Genomic DNA, 17917 nt, shown 5'->3' on the forward strand with positions numbered 1-17917 from the left:
ATCTGCCTAGATGGGCGTGCTGGCACAGAGCTCCTCTTTCTGTGGCTGTGGGTCCTTCTGCCCTCCTGTTGGAGGGGTGTGTGTGTGTGTGTGTGTGTGCGTGCGTGCATGTATGAGCACCCTACTCCATCTGTCCCATATTTTATATCGTTACCTGCTTTGAACTTGATCAGCGCTTCCTGTCTTATGAATCCATTTGACCTTTCTATGTACATAGTTATTTATGTTCTATTTCCCCAACTGGAATTCAGCCCCCATGAGGACATACTGCTGGGGGCTTGTACAGTACCTGCTGCAATGCTTGGCACTAGATGGAGTAACACCAGTGCTCTAGATGGTTGCAAAAATATGCTCTATGTCAGGCAGTGGAGGGTTTGCTGGACAAAATGAACTATGCATTTAGAAAGCAAAAGGTATGTGTGTGGCTGGGTGCGTGCACACACGTGTCCTGAACTAGTGGTCGTGGTCATCAGAGGAATGCAAGAGGGATCCAGAAAGCATCTTCTGAACTCTGACTGCTTAACACTGCCATATGGCAGGGAGAGGGGGAAGGTGGTGATAAGCTGTGAGCTGCTGGCCTCCTTCCTCTGAAGTGCATAGCTGAATTAGACGTGGTAGTTGGAGCTCTGTGGGATCCTCAGGCCACTCAGATGTCCCCCGTGGAAGTATGTGCTAAAAACCTCTGAAAGAAAGGAAGACCCAGGATCCCAGGACAACCAAAGCTCTGACCTCTAGAGGGGTTGATACAATTTACAAATTCTGTGAAGATGAGAGAAGTTGCAGCTCTTTGTCATAAGGCAGGTCCCTGCTGTCCAGTAGGTAGTGGAAATTAGCTGGAAGGCCTGTATTGTGGACCTTTGCCTCTGACTTCGCCTCTGCTGAGAAAGAACCCTGGGTACAAGCACACGCCCCACGCACTCAGAAGCTGTCTGTCTAGTCATGAGTCACAGTCTCTGCTGCACACCCCACCGTGGGCCGCTCGGCGTTGGCAGTCTGTTGCAAGATTGTGAATACTAAAATATGTGCTAAGAGAAAACTTTTCTCAAGCCGTGCTTATGCTGATACAAATTACTCTTCATTAAAAGAAAAAAAAAAGCACAAAATATATTTATTTTCAAAGTGTAAGAATTTATAATGAAGACAGCAATTTGCTCCATTCCCTGTATATAAAGTTTTCATCTTCCTATAGGTAGAAGTGTAGTTGATGAACAGGATACATGCAAATTTATTTGGTACTGTTCTTAGATTGTAGGTGCAAATGTCAAGAAAATTGATATTAATTTGCTTCTGTAAGCACTCTCCTTAAAAAAAGCAGACTACTGACTAGACTTCCCCCAAATCAAGAGCTTTTTTTAGCTTCTTAGCAGGAAGTTTACTGAATTGAAGCATGGACGTGCAGCTCTCAAAACCCTCCCAGGAAGCATCCTTGGGTGGTGGTTGAACAGTGTAATCTAGTGGCTGAGGAAGTCATTGCAGAGTCCAGGCTCCTGAGGTCTCCAGATGTTTGTTTCTTCCAGCTCCACACCAGGTGTGAGCTCTTGCACTTTAGTACCCAGTAAGTGATCATTGGCAGTAAGCAGATCTACAAAATCATGTCTTTTCTTAAGCTAATATGGTTTGGGTGCTACTTTTAAAGGAGAAAAAATGCTTAGCGGTACTTTTGAGTCATTTATATCTACTTTCCTACAACCTTGTGGAGTTGGTGTTGCTCCAGGTTCCTGGCTCCAGGACACACCACTAATTAACTCTGACATTTAAAGCCAACTTTGAATGTCTGGACATCTCTGGATATCCAGAGTTTGCCATTCTTCTGTCTCATCAAATGACATGGCTGTAGGAATGTGTCCCTAAGGAGACAGCAGCTGTAGGGTCTGAGGACATAAGACTGCTCTTTTGGTTACGTGGAAACTGTTGAGTGATTGTATCTAAATCCCATCCTCACATTACTAATTCAGGATAATGCTCATAAGTGTCCCTTGTAAGGCCCATCTTCTGCTGGAGGCAGGTGGATTGTAAAGGACACTGCTCAGTCTTAAAATCTCTCTTAACATGGATGAAGCAGGAACTGAGGGGGGAAGGGAAGAATGCAGACAGGATCAAAGCCATGTGTCAGACACCCATGGCAAACTAGAAAAGGGACAGCTAGTGGGAGGAGGGAAGAGGACGTGCAAAGGTGCGGCCAGGTCTCCTAGCCCCTTTGTGCTGTCATAATCTCCTCTGCTGTGAGCAGCAGGCCTGGCAGCACTGGAAGCTGCTCCCAGAGCCAGATGCATCTCCCTGGGGATGATCCTGGGAAGATTAAGCAACCAGGAGGGAAAGAGTGGTGGACAGTGGAAGGAAGCATCACAAGGTCCTCTAATATAAAAATAAAATACAAACCATTTATGGATACTTACAAATAGGCCAGAGTGGAGGTCTACCAATGTGCTGCCACAAAAATGAAAAAGAAAATCAAAGCTCACTGGCTAAAAACAAGGTTAGTGTGGAAAGTCCATATTACGCTAAGTATTGCATGTCTTCAAATGTTTCTCTGTGTCTCATTTTCTGTGAAAGTCAAAATGTCATCTTAGTTGTCGTTTTGGTGGTCACTTTGTTGAAATTTCAGGAGATTTCAAAGCTTTTAGCTTCTCAGAAATTTGCAATGCCTCCCCTTCAAGAAAGATCTAGTTTGGATGAGATTACCCTGTTTTAAGTGGGATTAGGATGCCAGCCTGTTTCTATAGTTAGTAGCTCCCACTAGACTCTTACACAACTATGAAAACATGATAATCCATGTTTAGTCAATATGTAAAACCACTATGTTTATTATAACTTTTATTATCATAGGACTAAGTTGATCTACAGGAACTTTATCTCCATACTGTTGGCCATGTTACACCATCTGTGTGGCCTGCTTCCTTGAGCAGTGGTCCTATGCACCATGTGGCCAATTAGCAGTGCTGTAAGAGTCATCTGATGGATCCTAACCAGGTTAAAATGACCAATGTCACAGAACATTGGGGGCACTGGGTGTGATGGCACACACCTGTAATCCCAGCACTTGGGAGGCTGAGGCAAAAGGATTGTTATGAGTTCAAGACCACCCTAAAATGCATAGTGAGACCCTGTCTCAAAAACACTAAAAAACAAAACAAAACATTGGAAGCACTTTGCAAACATCAAGTTTTACTAATTACTGATCAGAAAAAATATTTTTTTGCTTGTTGGCTATGAGGTTTGGATTAAATTGTTTAAAGTTCTAGATCTGGCTGTTCCATATGAGTGAGTCTCTTTAAAATTAATTTATTCATTTTATGATACTAAGGATTAAACCCAGGGCCTTTGCTCTTGAGTTTGAAATCTTTCTGCCTCAGCATCTCACAGTGTTAAAATTACGTGTGTGTTTCCCCATGCCTGGAAAATTTTAATATTAATTAATAAAATGAAATGCAATTAACAATTCAGTACCACAGCACCAGGAACTGTGCTTCCAGACCTCAACTGCTGCATGTGGCCAATGTCTACTGAATTTGATGGCACTGCTCTAGACCTGCAGTGCTGAATCACATGACCTTCTGAAGCCTTCTGTCTCCTCCTCTGCTGCTCTAAGATTTCTGATGGTGTACATCATAGAGCTGCTGTAGCCCACATGAAATGATGCCTGTGAAAATGCCATATTGATGGTATTTTTAAAAATTAGTGCAATGTTGTGAAATCATTAGTCTTTGTAATACTGAGTATTACAGTATTGTAAGTATTGTAAGACCCTCCCTGGGGTCTTACAATCCTCTTAGCTCTTTTTTGTAAGTTGAACTATGATATGTGCCTTAAAGTTGACATTCATGCTTGTTCTTTAGGACCCAAGAACATTCCACGTTCTGCACAATTGATAACATCCCTGGACATAGAAGTTACTGTTATATACATATGGAATTCATTACTTTTCTATAAAACCATACCTATCTGAAATTCATAGAGAAGGAGTGTACTGTAACATACGAGTTAATGAGGGTTGTGACCTTTGTCCAGACAGTGTTTAAAGTGGACTGGAAAAAGTAAATGAGTACACATATCTTTGTGCTGCTTGGAGCCAGTGATAACCAAGTTCATTAACCACCAGCAGCCTGAATGACTAACATGCTTCTAGGTGAGGAAGAATCTGGGCTTCCTTGATATAGCTGCTTCTCCTGTGCTTCAACTGGTTTCTTTCAGAGAGTTGCTTGTGTATGCGTACACTGGCAGTTGGCCCGGTAGCCAGCATCATGGAAACAAATCTGAAAAATGTCCTTGTGGTCTCCTTTGGCTTCCTTCTCCTCTTCACTGCCTATGGAGGACTGCAGAATCTCCAGGTAAGTGTGTATCTTGGTCCCTGATTTTAACTTCTGCATTTCTCTTGGCTTCCAAAATCCCTTTGGTCATCAAAAATAGTGAAAGGACATTTTTTTTGTATCAGTTCACTGTAGTACATTTTTGTCACCTCCTTCCAAGTTCTCTAAAACAAACAGTGGTTTTCATGTACAATCCTATAACATTCATCTCCCTCTTACAATCGAGCAAGACTGTACACCAGCATAGTTTGTTTGACCCTTGGCAAGGAGAGCAATGGTCTTCAGTGGTGGTTTGATAACGTGCTCTTTGTCTTTGGGTAGTTAAAAGAAATAAGAAAAATCATTGTGAATTCTATGTTCCATAATTTTAGCTTTGTGCTTTTAGCAGAAGTGCAAGTTATCAAATCTCACTAGAACTTTAAGATTCCAAGCCTGCTTTATGCAAAATTGTGACATTTGATAAAATAGATATTTTGAGCTATTTCATTTGCTTCTGCAGATTTATGAGCTAATAACTGGAGGTAAAACCTTCAGGGACACCCACATACAAGCTGGAAAGCAGGGCCACCTTCCTTCTCCACTGCTTTCACTGGCTTAGCATTGTACCCTGGGGCTAGGCTGCCACATAATGAGACATTTTTAGAGCTCCTGGTGACTGGTGAGTGCAGCCTCACTGGGTCTGTCAGTCGGGGATAAGAAGTAGGGATTCATTTCATGCACACTATGGAGCCTGAAAAACTTACCAGGGGCTCACGACCAAAGGTTCTGTCCTCACTTTTACTCTGGTAAAGCCCTGGACCTCCTCCTGGGTCCTGTTTCTGACAAGGCTTACAGCACAGGAGAGGACAGAAACAGTGATTCTCAAAATCAAGGAAGGAATGCATAATCTCCTTTCTCACTGGGACAGGTCTGACATTTGAAGTCCTCACCCTCTTACTCGTGCCTTGTGACGTTATCCACCAATGTCTTTTTGTGCGGAGTACCTGCTTTGTGTGGCATTGAACCGAGCTCATTCTGAATACAGTCAGGGAGCAGCCTGTGAAAGGAGAGCGTGGTCAGGGAATAACCCAGGAGGAGACTCTGGACAGAGGACTTGGTGGGATGTGAACAATTAGCAATATTCAAAATGCACATGGAAGGTCGCACTGTGGCTATGCCAACAGCAGGCAGGACAGTTCTCTGGGGCTTGGGGACTGACAATCATGGGTCACAAGTCTTGAATCTGGCAGCAGTTCAGCTGACAGACTGCAAATTGGCCCCTGCACTTGGAAGCTAGAGGAACAGTTTGGCAAGCAGAGCCTTAAAAGCTGCTGATGGCCCCTCCCCAGCTAGAAAAGCAAGAGCAAGGAATACAGACAACTGTGGCAGACAGTCACAGCCTCTGGGGCCCAGACCCTGGACAGCCTGTGGTCAAGAACTCTCTGGCTCCACTCCAGCTGTGGGTAGCTGTGAGTACCCAAGGGGAAAGGAACCATCCCACTCAGGCACCTGCTGTACTCATGGTTCCAAAGCTAATCTGGCCACATCTTCCTGCTCACTGACTCAGACTGCACTGAACATCTTTGAACTAATACAGAAGTTCCTACCATTTAGAATGGGCCAAAGCAAAAATGATACAGGGACAGACGTGAGTTCTGGAATGCTGGATCCCAACTCTATCTTAGGAATCATTTCCCCTTATCATTCAGACAGCTTTCTGAATGACTTCACCCTCAGTATTTTGTTCCTCCAAGCCCAGCAGCCTTGCAAGAATGCAGGGCCTGTTGCTCAGGACCCCTCACCTGGCCTGGATTCGGTCAGCATCCTCACCAAGCAGCACTGTCTTCTCAGCCTTTTTGCCACAAGCTTCCTCTTTGTCACTCATAGCTCAGCTTCCTCTCAGTCATATCTATTTCATTTCTTGATGATGCCCTGGAGAGGAGTTCTGCCCAGCCAAGGAGTAAATGCCACACTGCTGAGCCCTTTCTGTCAGCAGCCAGAAGGCTGGGAGCACTGGGATAGAAGGACTGTGTCCCCTGGGCACTGCCACCCAGGTCTAGGGCAGCACATTACTTTGAGATGGTACCCAGTGAGTTTGTGGTGAAGGAAGAGACTGTTACTATTTGGAATTCTTTGGGGGCTCTCTATGAGCTTCCAAATTCACTGAGGCCCAGGAGATAAGGCTTCCCATGGCTGAGTGCTGGGGAATGCTCCAGAAATTCTGGGGACTCTGGTGGACGCAGCTAATGACCTAGGTTATCTTATACCATGTGGGGGACCTGGAAGGCATGCCCTAGACAGTCCCTCCAGCATCCAGTTGGCTTCCTTCTAGAGGGTCTCATCTCTTAGTGGGGCTGGCTTTTGGTGCCCATCCCAGGTAACAGCAGCCCAGTGGCAGTGGTGTATTAACCCCAGCCCAGTGACAGTGTCCTATTAAGCTGGCTTTGCTGTCAGCATATGCTCCTTAAGGGAGTGGCTGTTCTGACTTTTTTCTGTGTCACTAGTCTCTCATGGAGCCTCCAGTGATAAGTGTCTCAACCTTCCTGTTGACCAGGTTGAAGGAATGTCACATTGCTTATGCAATAGGTCTTATGACATTCAACATGTGTACATACTTGTTTTCACACAGGTACTGTATAGATTGGCTTGCTTGTACTCATAAGCCCAGGTGCACAAGCATTCACACAGAACTCAGACAGGAACAGTCACACAGAGAAAGGCATTTGTTTTAAAATCTTGTTCCTGCTTTGAATATTGGTATCTCCCTTCTTTTTCAGCAGTTTGCAATCAGAACTGATCATAAATGACAAATTTCCCTTGCTGATTTGCAGCATCCTGTGGTTGATAAAGAAATTGCAGTGCCACGAGTTTTTTTTTCCAAAACATACAAGGAAGGCAAGCTCTGCACGGAGCATCTCTTAACACAGGTCAGGCAGAACTAATTTTCCCATGCAGTGCTCCTGGAAACTTGCGTTATTAATAGACATTTCCAGAGAACCTCACTCTGGAGCAAAGTGCTCAATTTCCATCTCCCAGGCGAAAGTGAGGGATTTTATGGGTTAGCTACTTTTGCCTTTGGGTTTAATTAACCAAAAAATATCATTAATACCTGATTTGGCAAGCATTGGGAGAGGTTTTTTTTTTTTTTTTTTTTTTTTTTTTTTTTTTAAAGCAGCATTTTCCCTTGCTTTGGAAGTAATTGTGATCTGACTGGTACAGCCCAGAAGATGACCAGGAGCTGAACAGAGAGGCAGGGGACAAGGTGAGAGGAATCCCAGGACAGAGCACTTCCCGCGCTCTGAATGCCCTTGAAGAGGAGAGAGTTCTAGAAAGGGAGGAGCACTCACATGCAGCGTGTGAAGGGCTTAGGCTGCTCATGGAAGTGAAGGAAGCAGAGATTCTGGGTGAGGCGATGATGCTGTAGATGCGGAGTCTGGTAGTACTGCTCAGAATCTGCCCGTCTTTGCTGTGGGGAAGCCAGGCAGGAATGAATTTTATCAGCGCTCTGGATTGACCAAATGTCTTCATCCTCCAAATGTCATGCGTGGAAGTTGTAACCCCCATGCAGGCCCCAAGGCCTCAGGATGTGACCACTGGAGACAGAACATTCAAAGAGGTGATGAGCAAACCAAGCCTTCTAGGTGAGCTCTAGTCCCAGGTGATAAGTATCCCCATGAGCAAAGGATACCAGGACAAAGGCACATGGAGGGATGACCATGCAGGACACAGGAAAAAGACAGTGTCCACAAGTTAAGGACAGGAGTTCAGGAGGGGTCAGCCCTAAGGACACTTTGGCTTCAGACTCTCAGCCTCCGGAACTTAGAAAATGAACTCTCAGCGTTGTGTGAGGGCAGCCCAAGCGGCCTCACACGCTGACTTGGGCTGAGTCCTGCTGCCTCACTAATTGGGGGGTATCTGACTACACCAGTTGCTCCCATAGAGACAGAATGAGTCCCTCATCCTTTGCAGCAATGGGTATAGAGCTTTACTTCAACATCTGGCACATGGCCTCTTTGGATAGGAGATTCTCTGAAGTGGGCTCCAGCCTCAGCAGGGACCAGGAGCTAGAGGACCCACTAATCCTGTGATATCCAGCCAGCTCTAGAGTCCCCAGGTCTTGCCTTCATCTGTGCATTATAGAGAAGTGAGTACAAGGGCCAAAGACAAGGGGTGACAGAAAACTGTTGGTGAGGAACCAGGCCCTTGCTTCTCTGCCTTGTCTTCTCTTTTCCTTTTTGTCCCCTCTTCCTCCTCATTACAAGGGAAACAGAAAGCAACAATTTTGCTAGACTTCTCTGGGCAGAAGCCAGACGTTTCCCTGCGATTGCTCTTGCCAGTCTGGCTCCGATGACCTATTTTACCTTTGGGTCACTTCACACCTAAACTATGAAAGGCTTTCTATAAAGACAGCATCAAGGACACGTTTGTGATTTCACTGCACCTCGCTGCCAAGAGAAGTGTTACCTGCTTGGCTCAGAAGGAGTCCTCCCTGCAGCTCCCAGTGGCTCCTCCATATTAGCTCCCAGCCAGGCTGATGTCCCCAGAGGGCCAATGACCTGATGATGTGCATCCCACCATCTAGCACTCTCAGGACTGAGACACCCTTCCAGACACTTACAGGCAGGTGACTGTCCTTGCCTGTCCACCAGCAGCAGCCCCACTGCAGGATGGTCTGATGCTTGTGGTAAAGGGCTTGAGGTGACCTTGAGCCCTTAGGACCTCAAGTGCTCAGGGTGGTCCTTTGGCTCGCAGTCCCTGTGCCTGTCTCCTGCTCTGATGTGCTGTCCTTGTTTCCACAGAGCAGCCTCCACAGCAAGGGTGGCCTGGGAGTGACGACACTCAGTGCGCTCTATGGTGCTGTCCTCTTGTCCTCCATGTTCCTCCCACCCATCCTCATCAAGAGGTTCGGCTGCAAGTGGACCATCACAGGTGCCATGGGCTGTTACGTGGCCTTCTCCCTAGGAAACTTCAAAGACAGCTGGTATGGCCCTCCCCTCCCTGCTTCCCAATTTGCTCCCAGTTGCCATGCATCCATCTGAGACTTCTGTCAAATTCTCTCTGCATCCTGGATTCCATGGTTTCCATGGCAGGTCTGATAAGCAGCATCCTTCCCAGTTTTTCACCTCAACTTCCACCTTCACCGCTGGCTCCCCTGTCTCCCGATTCTCACGCTGACTTCTTTGTGGGATCTGGCCTGGCCTCAGCTTTCCTCTGGGGAAAGGGTCTGGGTGTCTTCATGACCCTCAAGAACCCCAAAAGGTCTAAATTAGATTGAGGTGTGAATCTCAAGGAGTTGTAGGACTTGACAGATGGTAAAACTGATGACCATGGTGGGCAGGACAGATGTGCCCACACCAGCCTTCTTTCAGGTACACCCTAGTCCCTACCTCGGTGCTGCTGGGGCTGGGTGCGGCACCACTGTGGTCAGCGCAGTGCACCTACCTCACGATCCTGGGGAACTCGCAAGCGAGGAAGGCGGGCAAGCTTGGCAAGGATGTGGTGAACAAGTACTTCGGCATCTTCTTCTTCATCTTCCAGTCCTCGGGAGTGTGGGGCAACCTCATCTCCTCTTTGGTGTTTGAACAGACTCCACACAAAGGTAAAGGGAGCAGAGGGAGAGAGAGAGAGAGAGAGAGAGAGAGAGAGAGAGAGAAAGAGAGAGAGAGAGAGAGAGACACCTGTACCTTTGGGACTGTGTTAAGGATTTAAGCCAGGGTTGCAGGAAGCCAGGCCCTCAATTCTAAGGGATACCTTCACAGTGGAAAGGTTGAGTTGTTCTTTTTCTTCCTGGCTCTGCTCTGTGTCCTTCCAGGTAAAGCCCCACCTTCAAGACTTTGCAGTTGGACCCTCCTACCCTCTTTCATGCTGAATAGTTTTGCTTCACAATGATCCAAGTAGGATGTGCTGACCAGCATGTGCTGATCTTGCTTGTCCCATCAAACTCTGAATATTCTCTCTCTTGTGATGCCCTGCCTCTCTCCACGGCTGCAAACATGATTCTGACTTACAGCAGTTCAAACTTTATTCTTCTAATACACAAGGGAACTGGCATTCATTTTCAGAAAAGGTTTTATATCACCTGCCATAAGCTGTGGGATTGCTTTCAATTGAGTCTAGAAGAGAACCCAGTGTTCCTGGCACCTAATGCAATTCACCTTTTCTTTATGACTAATTTTGAAAGGTTGAAATTTTTTAGTTGTGTCAAAAGGCAGTATAATAGCTAACATTCAATCCCATGTTTATTCTCCTCTGAATCTTTTTAGAATGCGAACTTGATTCTTACCTCCCCAGACAGTCTAACAGTCAACCTTCAGTGTGTGCTTGGAATGAATGTGTCAAGATATTCAGGGTCACACTAACTTTTGCAACATCTTCCAGAGTCCTCCCTGTCCTCCACACTACTCCTTCTGATCCCAGATCCCCATATCCTATCACATGCCCTGTGTCCCACTTAGCTCATTTGTTTCAGGCTTCACAGAATTCCTCTTAGAGGATCAACTCATGTCCTGTGGGGCCAAAGACTGCCTGATGTCCACAGTGGCCACCAACACCACCACACAACCTTCGCAGAAGCTGATCTACACCTTGCTGGGCATCTACACAGGTATGTGCCTATAGCTTCCCCTCCTGGGCTGCAGAGGGCTGGCTCCATCCCTGATGAGCGTGCTCTCTTCATCTCTAGCCCCTGCTGGACTATAGAGCTGGGCCGTCCACAAGTGCTGTCTTTGGAAGCCAACTCGGTGGCTGTTTAACACAGAGACTTGTAACAGTGATGGCATTTCACATCTCTAGACCCCAGGACAGTTGCTTTTAAACTATTAAGTTAAAAATTCTGCTCTTAAGTCAGAAGCTAAACTTCAAGTGCTTGGGGACTACAAGTGGCTGCCATAACAGACATCACCCCAGAGGTCAGGGTATTAGTAGGTTTACTGTGTCCAAGTGACTGAAAATCCAGTCTCTGAAATTGCCTTTCTCTGAGGAAAGTATTTGAATGATTTTGGCCAAAGAATGGTAAGACCTGTGGCTGTCCATCCTTGGCTGTCATCCAGTAGCTGAAGGTATGCGCTTTGCAATTCTGTGAAAATAGGGTGGCCCAAAGGAACTTAATTGTCACAATGATTCATACTCTTAACGGTTCATTTTAATGAAAGAAACCTATGTTGATAGTTTTATGCAAGACTACTTATGTTCATAGATTCATTACTACTTTGAAGGGGATACATTTAGAGTATTTTTTTTAAAACTATCTCAAAAGATGTTAAGGTGTATTCTTTGTCATTTTGGGGTGCTGGAATTCATGAAGGCCTGGATATTTCTTCATGAACAGCAAAGGTCTGAAACTCTGAAACCTGTCATGTTGGATACAGTAGACCCAGCTCCGTGAGAGAAGCAGTCAGGAAGGCTGATATGTGTGCAGTGTTTTGTTTGCATGCTAGAACACAAGAATCCCAAGTACTCAGGTTCCTGTGCAGTCACCCCACATCAGAGGTACTAGGCATGCTCAGGAACAGTCTTTCTAGGCTCACAGAGAACACTGAGCCCTTGCTTGTACCTCTGAGCAATGGGCTAGGGCCCCTGTGGCCCCAGAAACAGGAACCGCAGAATCTTTCATGCCTTCAACTAGCTCAGAGTCCAAATGTGGAGGTAGAAATGCATTCAGCTAACCTAGGTGGTTCCTGAACTCTGGACAGATATCTCAGTTGAGGATGTACAGATGATACATAGGGAGGACAGAAAGCAATACAGGGCCTAGAAGCTAACAATGCAGAGGACATACATGTTTGTATCTTGTGCTGTTCCTCTAGAACTAGAGTAGACACTGGGGCCAAATCCTGGCCCCTGCTGGCCTTTGTAAATAAAGCTTTATGGGAACTCAACAGGGCTCATCCATTCACACAGTCTATGATTTCCTACTATAAAGATAACATGGAGCCATACCATGCCAAAGCCTGGCTGGCTCTCTTTTTCAACAAAAGTTTCCATCTCCATCTTTAAAGCACGATGGCTTCATGGTTAAGGATGCCTTTGTGGCTGCATTGCAAAGGGAATGGGGTGGGGAACATTGAGGTCAGGCTGACTCCTCCGCATCCCCATTGCCACATCCATGGAAACATGGGACCTGCTTGGAAAACACACAGATTTAGAGATAGCTAGAGGTCAACCACAGCCGCCTCCTCACTGTCTTCTGCTTGTGCCCCAAGCCACTCCTTTGAGACCTCATACACCACTCTACCAACCTACAGTGACTGGGTCACTCTTGGGTCCCCTTGCCTATGTTCTGTAGTATCCCAGGCCCATGGATACACGAGGTAAACTTTTATTCCTGAGGAACCCAGCAGGTTAACAGGAGAAATCTGGAGACACGGGTTAAGTCAGACCGTGCCAGTATAATATGGAGAAATACCTTATTCTGATTGTAGCTCCACTGGTGTATCTTATATGGCTCCTTCTTTTAAAGGCAATTTCATGTTTTCATAAAAAAAAAATCAAAATGGAAGAAAATGAATTGAAAGAACCATAATATTGCCACTCTGGAGCCATTTCCCAGAATTTCTGGACACTGAACTCAGAACTAAGTTTCTTACAGAATTCCTGTCCTCAGAGGAGTGTAGCAGTCATCACCCGGTTCATACCCCTGGAAGGTTCTGGATGACATGACACTTGGACACACATGTCATGATGATGGAGAGGTGTGGCTTCTGTAATCTCTCAAAGGCTCCCTCTCCTTGGCTTCCTGTCACAGGGATTGACCCTATTAGGTTGCTACAAATTTGTGAAGTCCCTATCCAAAGAACAAGGGTAAAATAAGGGTTGCCCATGCTAGTGGAGAAGACATGCTTTTCCCCTGGGATCTACATACAACCAACTCTTGGGTTGACACTGGAACAGTTAGAAGAACCTGCCATCCACTTGAGCCTGCAGTTATCTGTTCATTTGGTTGAAGGAAATAAGGGGAGACCTGAAAATGGCCACAGCAGGAACTGTTTAGGCCTCCTAGAATTTAGTGAGCCTCACTTAAATTCTACTTAAAATGAGTGTGAGTGTGTGTGTGTGTGTGTGTGTGTGTGTGTGTGTGTGTAGAGGGGTATGTTTAAAGCGGAAGTGGTTGAGTTTCTGAAAATAAAGCTTGGAAGTAGATGATCACATTTCTTGGTAGAAACACATTAATGAGAAGGTTTATGAGATGCCCCTGCACTGATTTTACCATTTTGCAAATTATCTGGACAAGAACTGGCTTTGTAAAAAAAATTACAGATTCAGGAAAACTCAGCCACTGTGGTAAATATAGAGCAAGTTGCCACAACATGATGGATGGTTCTGTAGAGACGTCTTGGTCACAGTTGGGAAAAGATAAAGTATGGTTAGCAAAAGGAGAGAGAAAATCAGTTGAATCTTCTTAAAAAGTGGAATCAAGTCATTGAGAACCATTCTGTGAGACTCTGAGCAGGGTGAGGAGAAGAGGACAAGACCCAAAGTGACTAGAGATTCTATAATACCCAAAGCAAGGTGACCATTGCTGCCAGAGAGGAGAGAAACAGAAGTTGAAAGGCAGCACGAAAGGCACTTAGAAGCTATTGGACAACAAAAAGTGAAACACCTACATAAACATCAGTTCTCCCTGTACAGAAACCAAGATGGGTCAGGTAATAAAGTCAGTAGATGGTGAAGATGGAGATTTGGTCATTACATTTTAGAATTATGGTAGTAAAGAACAGGATGAACAAGGTGAGTATATATATATATATATATATATTGCATATATATGTATATACACTGTATATTGTACATATATACATTTTATATATATACAATATGTAGTGTATATATATATACATATATACAGTATACTATATATATATATATTGTATATATAAACTATATATATTCACCTTGTTCATCCTGATCTTTACTGATGCACATATGGACAAGCCTCTATGCCCCACCTTGTTAAGAGCAAATGGTGGCACCTTGTTGCTCTTTGTTCTTTTATTACTTCCTTTAAGGGATGTGAACCATCTTAGGACATAAAGGACATTTGTCTTTATTTTTTTCCAGGTGTACAATATTCTACTACTGTTAGGATATACCCAACTGATGTACCAGTTCCTACTGAAGGACAGTAGACAAATAGATCTAGGATAAATAAAAAGCATAGCAAATGGTACCTATGTGGAACTCATTACCAAAAGAAAGAAACAAGGATGAGGGAGGAAAGGATAAAGGAAAGGAATAGGAAAAAGAAAAAGAAAAGGAAAGGAAAGGAGAGGAAGGGAAAGGAAAGGAAAGGAAAGGAAAGGAAAAAGGGAGAAAAAAGAATGACTGCTTGTTGGTAGAAATTGCTTCAAAGAATAGGAAAAGAGACCGAGAGGCAGTGGCCAAGGATACTGAGTGCCACTGGGGTCTCTTGTGCTGTTGAAAGCAACATTGGCCTCCTGTAGCCCATGAGAACCTCGAGGTCAGAGTTAATAGCAGGACACATGTAGGATCAATGAATGTGACTTGCTATTTGAGGTCAAAGGCTGCAGACAAACATGCTGGGACTCACATGATCTTAGTCTGGCACGAGGAAGGGACTGGGACAAATCAGCGAGGCCCCTGCTAGCACTGGAGCTTCTGCCTCTGTGTTTCCTGCAGGGAGTGGTGTGCTGGCAATCCTGCTCATAGCCATGTTCCTTGAGCCCATAGATGACAACCCACCAAACAGTGAAGGAGAGAAGTCACCGCCATTCTGGTCCACTCTACTGTCAACCTTCATGCTGCTCAGAGACAAACGTCTGTGTCTGCTGATTCTGCTGCCACTATACAGTGGATTGCAACAAGGATTCATCTCTGGGGAATACACAAGGGTGAGCGAGAAGCAGAAATTAGTGGCTTATGCAATATACCGTATGGTTTCTGTACCTCCTGTACCTACACCCAGGTGTCTGAGGGCTGCCTACCTATCCCTGGGCCAGCTGGTGGGAAAGGCTCCACGTTCCCAGTTTTCAGTGGCTGAGTCTGTCATCTGAGAAGTCAGCATCCGAGTGCCTCCTAGGAGCCCCATGACTTCTCATCTTATATTTGGTGGCATCTTCCTGAGAAAGGGTACAGTGAAGAATGGGGCAGCTGTCATCGGTTCACTGCTTGTGGCACCCATTGTCTTCTGCAGAACAATCTCTCCTTGCATTCTTATTGCAGTTAAAAACATGGGGGACATTAAATCCATGGATGACACTGACACTTGTTTCTACTCTGTTTTTCAAGTTACATGTTACAGTCTAGAAATCTAAAAAGGCTTCCAGGCATCAGCCCCTGTCCACTCTGACACTTTGTCCCCTGATGGTTGCCTTGCCCATGTACTGCCCAACCTCATTGGTACAGCAACAAGCTGTCTTTTGTCTGAGGAGAATGAATTCATGGGAACATGATGGTCATTACTCAGGAGCTGTACAGTCATAACTCCCTGGCAAGCTTCCCTCATAGGCCTGTCCCTGGCCTCTGTTTCCCCAGCTGATGATCAAGATAGAATCTGTTCAAAGGAGCCTCAGTGCTATGGACCACTGGCCTGGGGGCCTCAACCCTCTGCTCCCAGTTCTTAGCATGTATGAGACAACTTTGAAGCAGCCACAGAACCAGGTCTAGTCTAGACAAACCACCTGTGTCCCCCCAGCCCTGGGTCTTGTTCCCTCCCTCCCTTACAAAAGAAACTTTCGGCCACATTCCATCCACTCCCAGGTAGAGCTGCCAACTTAGCATAATAAAAGGTGGGCTGCCAAGCCTAATTCAAATTTCAGATCAAGTACAAGTATCATTTGTAATAAGTGTGCCGTGTGCCATATTTTGGTGTCCTGGATTTCATTTGGTAATGTTACTCATAAGACAGAATTGACAGTCTTGAGGATTGACTGAAGTCTGGAAGGTGTTTTAGACACCTCCTTCCACCAGACAGGTCTTGTGTCTCCTGCTGCAGCCAACTTTCCAAACTTGGTCAGCTTCCTGCTCCTCACCCTTATTCTGGGGTCTGCCTCACTTTTGCTGGATGGTGGACACCCACCTGGCACTGAGGCTTCTGGGAATTTCTGTGACTGTCACAGTACATTCATTGCCTTCTCAACTCTGATGGAGTTCATTCTAAATCCATCTTATTTTAACTGTCTTTATCCTAGGAAATGAGATACCCATCAAGAAAACCACCTTGAGGCGTGTCCACTGAAATGAGTGAAGAGAAATTGCTTGGGGTTCATCTAAAATGTATAATATTGTTAATTTACAGTACCAAAACTTCATTTCTTTGTGTGTGGTACTGAGATTGAACCTAGAGTCTTTGTACCGAACTACATTCCCCAGGCTTTTTTATTTTTTGAGACAGAATTTCACTAAATAGCTATATTGCCCAGGCTGGACTGGAACTTGCAATTCCCCTGTCTCTGTCTCCCAGAATGCTGTGATTCTGGATGATCATGTAATCCTCATTTTTTAAAAAAAATTATATCACAAGTGCACCCATCCCATCTGTGTTATACAAATAAATAATGCACTTATCACAACATAGGGAAAAGAATACATGGAGAATTTTGACCAGATATCTGTCCCAATTGTGTCATTTCTATTCTGACTCCAAAGAGTGTGTCCCTGCAAATATCAGCAGCATTGTTGTCCTGGGGCTGGGGGCTTCAGGGCCAGACAAAGGCTGCAGACCAAACCATGGGCCAGCTGTCACATGGTTCATTTCCTGATGCACCAAACGGCAGCTTCAGACTTGAGCCCCAGTGAGGACAGTGCACCACTAACACACACATGCTTCTCCCCAGTCCTATGTCACCTGCGCCCTGGGAATCCAGTTTGTGGGTTACGTGATGATCTGCTTCTCAGCTGCCTCCTCATCGTGTTCTCTGCTGTATGGAAAGATCTCCCAGTACACAGGCCGGGCTGTGCTCTACGCGCTGGGTAGGTAGGTGGTGCCCACTTGGTTGGCAGGACAGGTTCTGCTGTCAGAAGGCAGCAGGGCCCAGATGAGGTGCCAAAAGCCCTTCCAGTTAACTCTCTGGGGACCTTGGGCCTGGGTGGGGGAAGAGTGCAGAGTTAGCTGACTGCACACTTACCTGTGCCTACTCACAGATAAATGACAGTGTCGCACCTGAGTCATCCCCTTATGCAAGCAGGAAGCAAATGAGCAAAAGATAGTTTCTCCCAGCTGGGTGTTTGAGGTAGGGTGACTGTCACTGTTCACTGTCCCTCTTCCTCCTCCTGGCCCAGGCACAGTGACACATCTTTCCTGCATTGTCAGCCTCCTGCTGTGGCAGCCACGCACAGCCCAGATGGCTGTGTTCTTCATCCTCCCTGGCCTGTGGGGTGTGGCAGATGCTGTGTGGCAGACGCAGAACAGCGGTGAGTGCCCAGCACCAGGGGTGGAGGGAGGTGAGCAGGCAGCCACCAATGTGGACCCTGCCTTGGCTGGCTGATCACATATCAGAGGCTGAGGTGCAGAGGCGGGAAGTGGGCAGATCAATGCTGCATGGGAAGCAAATGTCCCAAGGGCTCCTGATGCATGATGCAGAGGGGCAGCGTGTTCCTTGGGTCAGCCAGAGGCCCAAACTGGACCTATCTGTATTCATTCATCTGCCGGTTATCAAGGGAACACAAAAAACCCA

At 45.8% G+C, this 17917-nt stretch overlaps 1 protein-coding gene across 5 annotated transcripts in view; it reads left to right on the forward strand.

The window, feature by feature from the left end:
• Unc93a (unc-93 homolog A) overlaps positions 1–17917 on the forward strand; it is a 40031-nt gene that overhangs the window by 13164 nt on the left and 8950 nt on the right. For 2 of the 5 annotated variants that reach the window (XM_013148860.3, XM_003466352.5), the window contains exons 2-8: positions 4192–4328; positions 9086–9267; positions 9656–9885; positions 10756–10890; positions 14922–15133; positions 17078–17213; positions 17523–17654. In XM_013148860.3, coding sequence (XP_013004314.1) covers positions 4206–4328; positions 9086–9267; positions 9656–9885; positions 10756–10890; positions 14922–15133; positions 17078–17213; positions 17523–17654 — 1150 coding nt within the window. In that variant the 5' untranslated portion in view covers positions 4192–4205. Of the gene's footprint in view, positions 1–2402; positions 2477–4191; positions 4329–9085; positions 9268–9655; positions 9886–10755; positions 10891–14921; positions 15134–17077; positions 17218–17522; positions 17655–17917 lie in introns of all 5 variants that reach the window. The other 3 variants (XM_063233067.1, XM_063233068.1, XM_063233066.1) reach the window with 3 other exon arrangements.

The sequence above is a fragment of the Cavia porcellus genome, unplaced genomic scaffold (assembly GCF_034190915.1).
Source record: "Cavia porcellus strain 051 isolate PalLab524CR breed Dunkin Hartley unplaced genomic scaffold, mCavPor4.1 scaffold_22, whole genome shotgun sequence".
Lineage (NCBI taxonomy): Eukaryota > Metazoa > Chordata > Mammalia > Rodentia > Caviidae > Cavia > Cavia porcellus.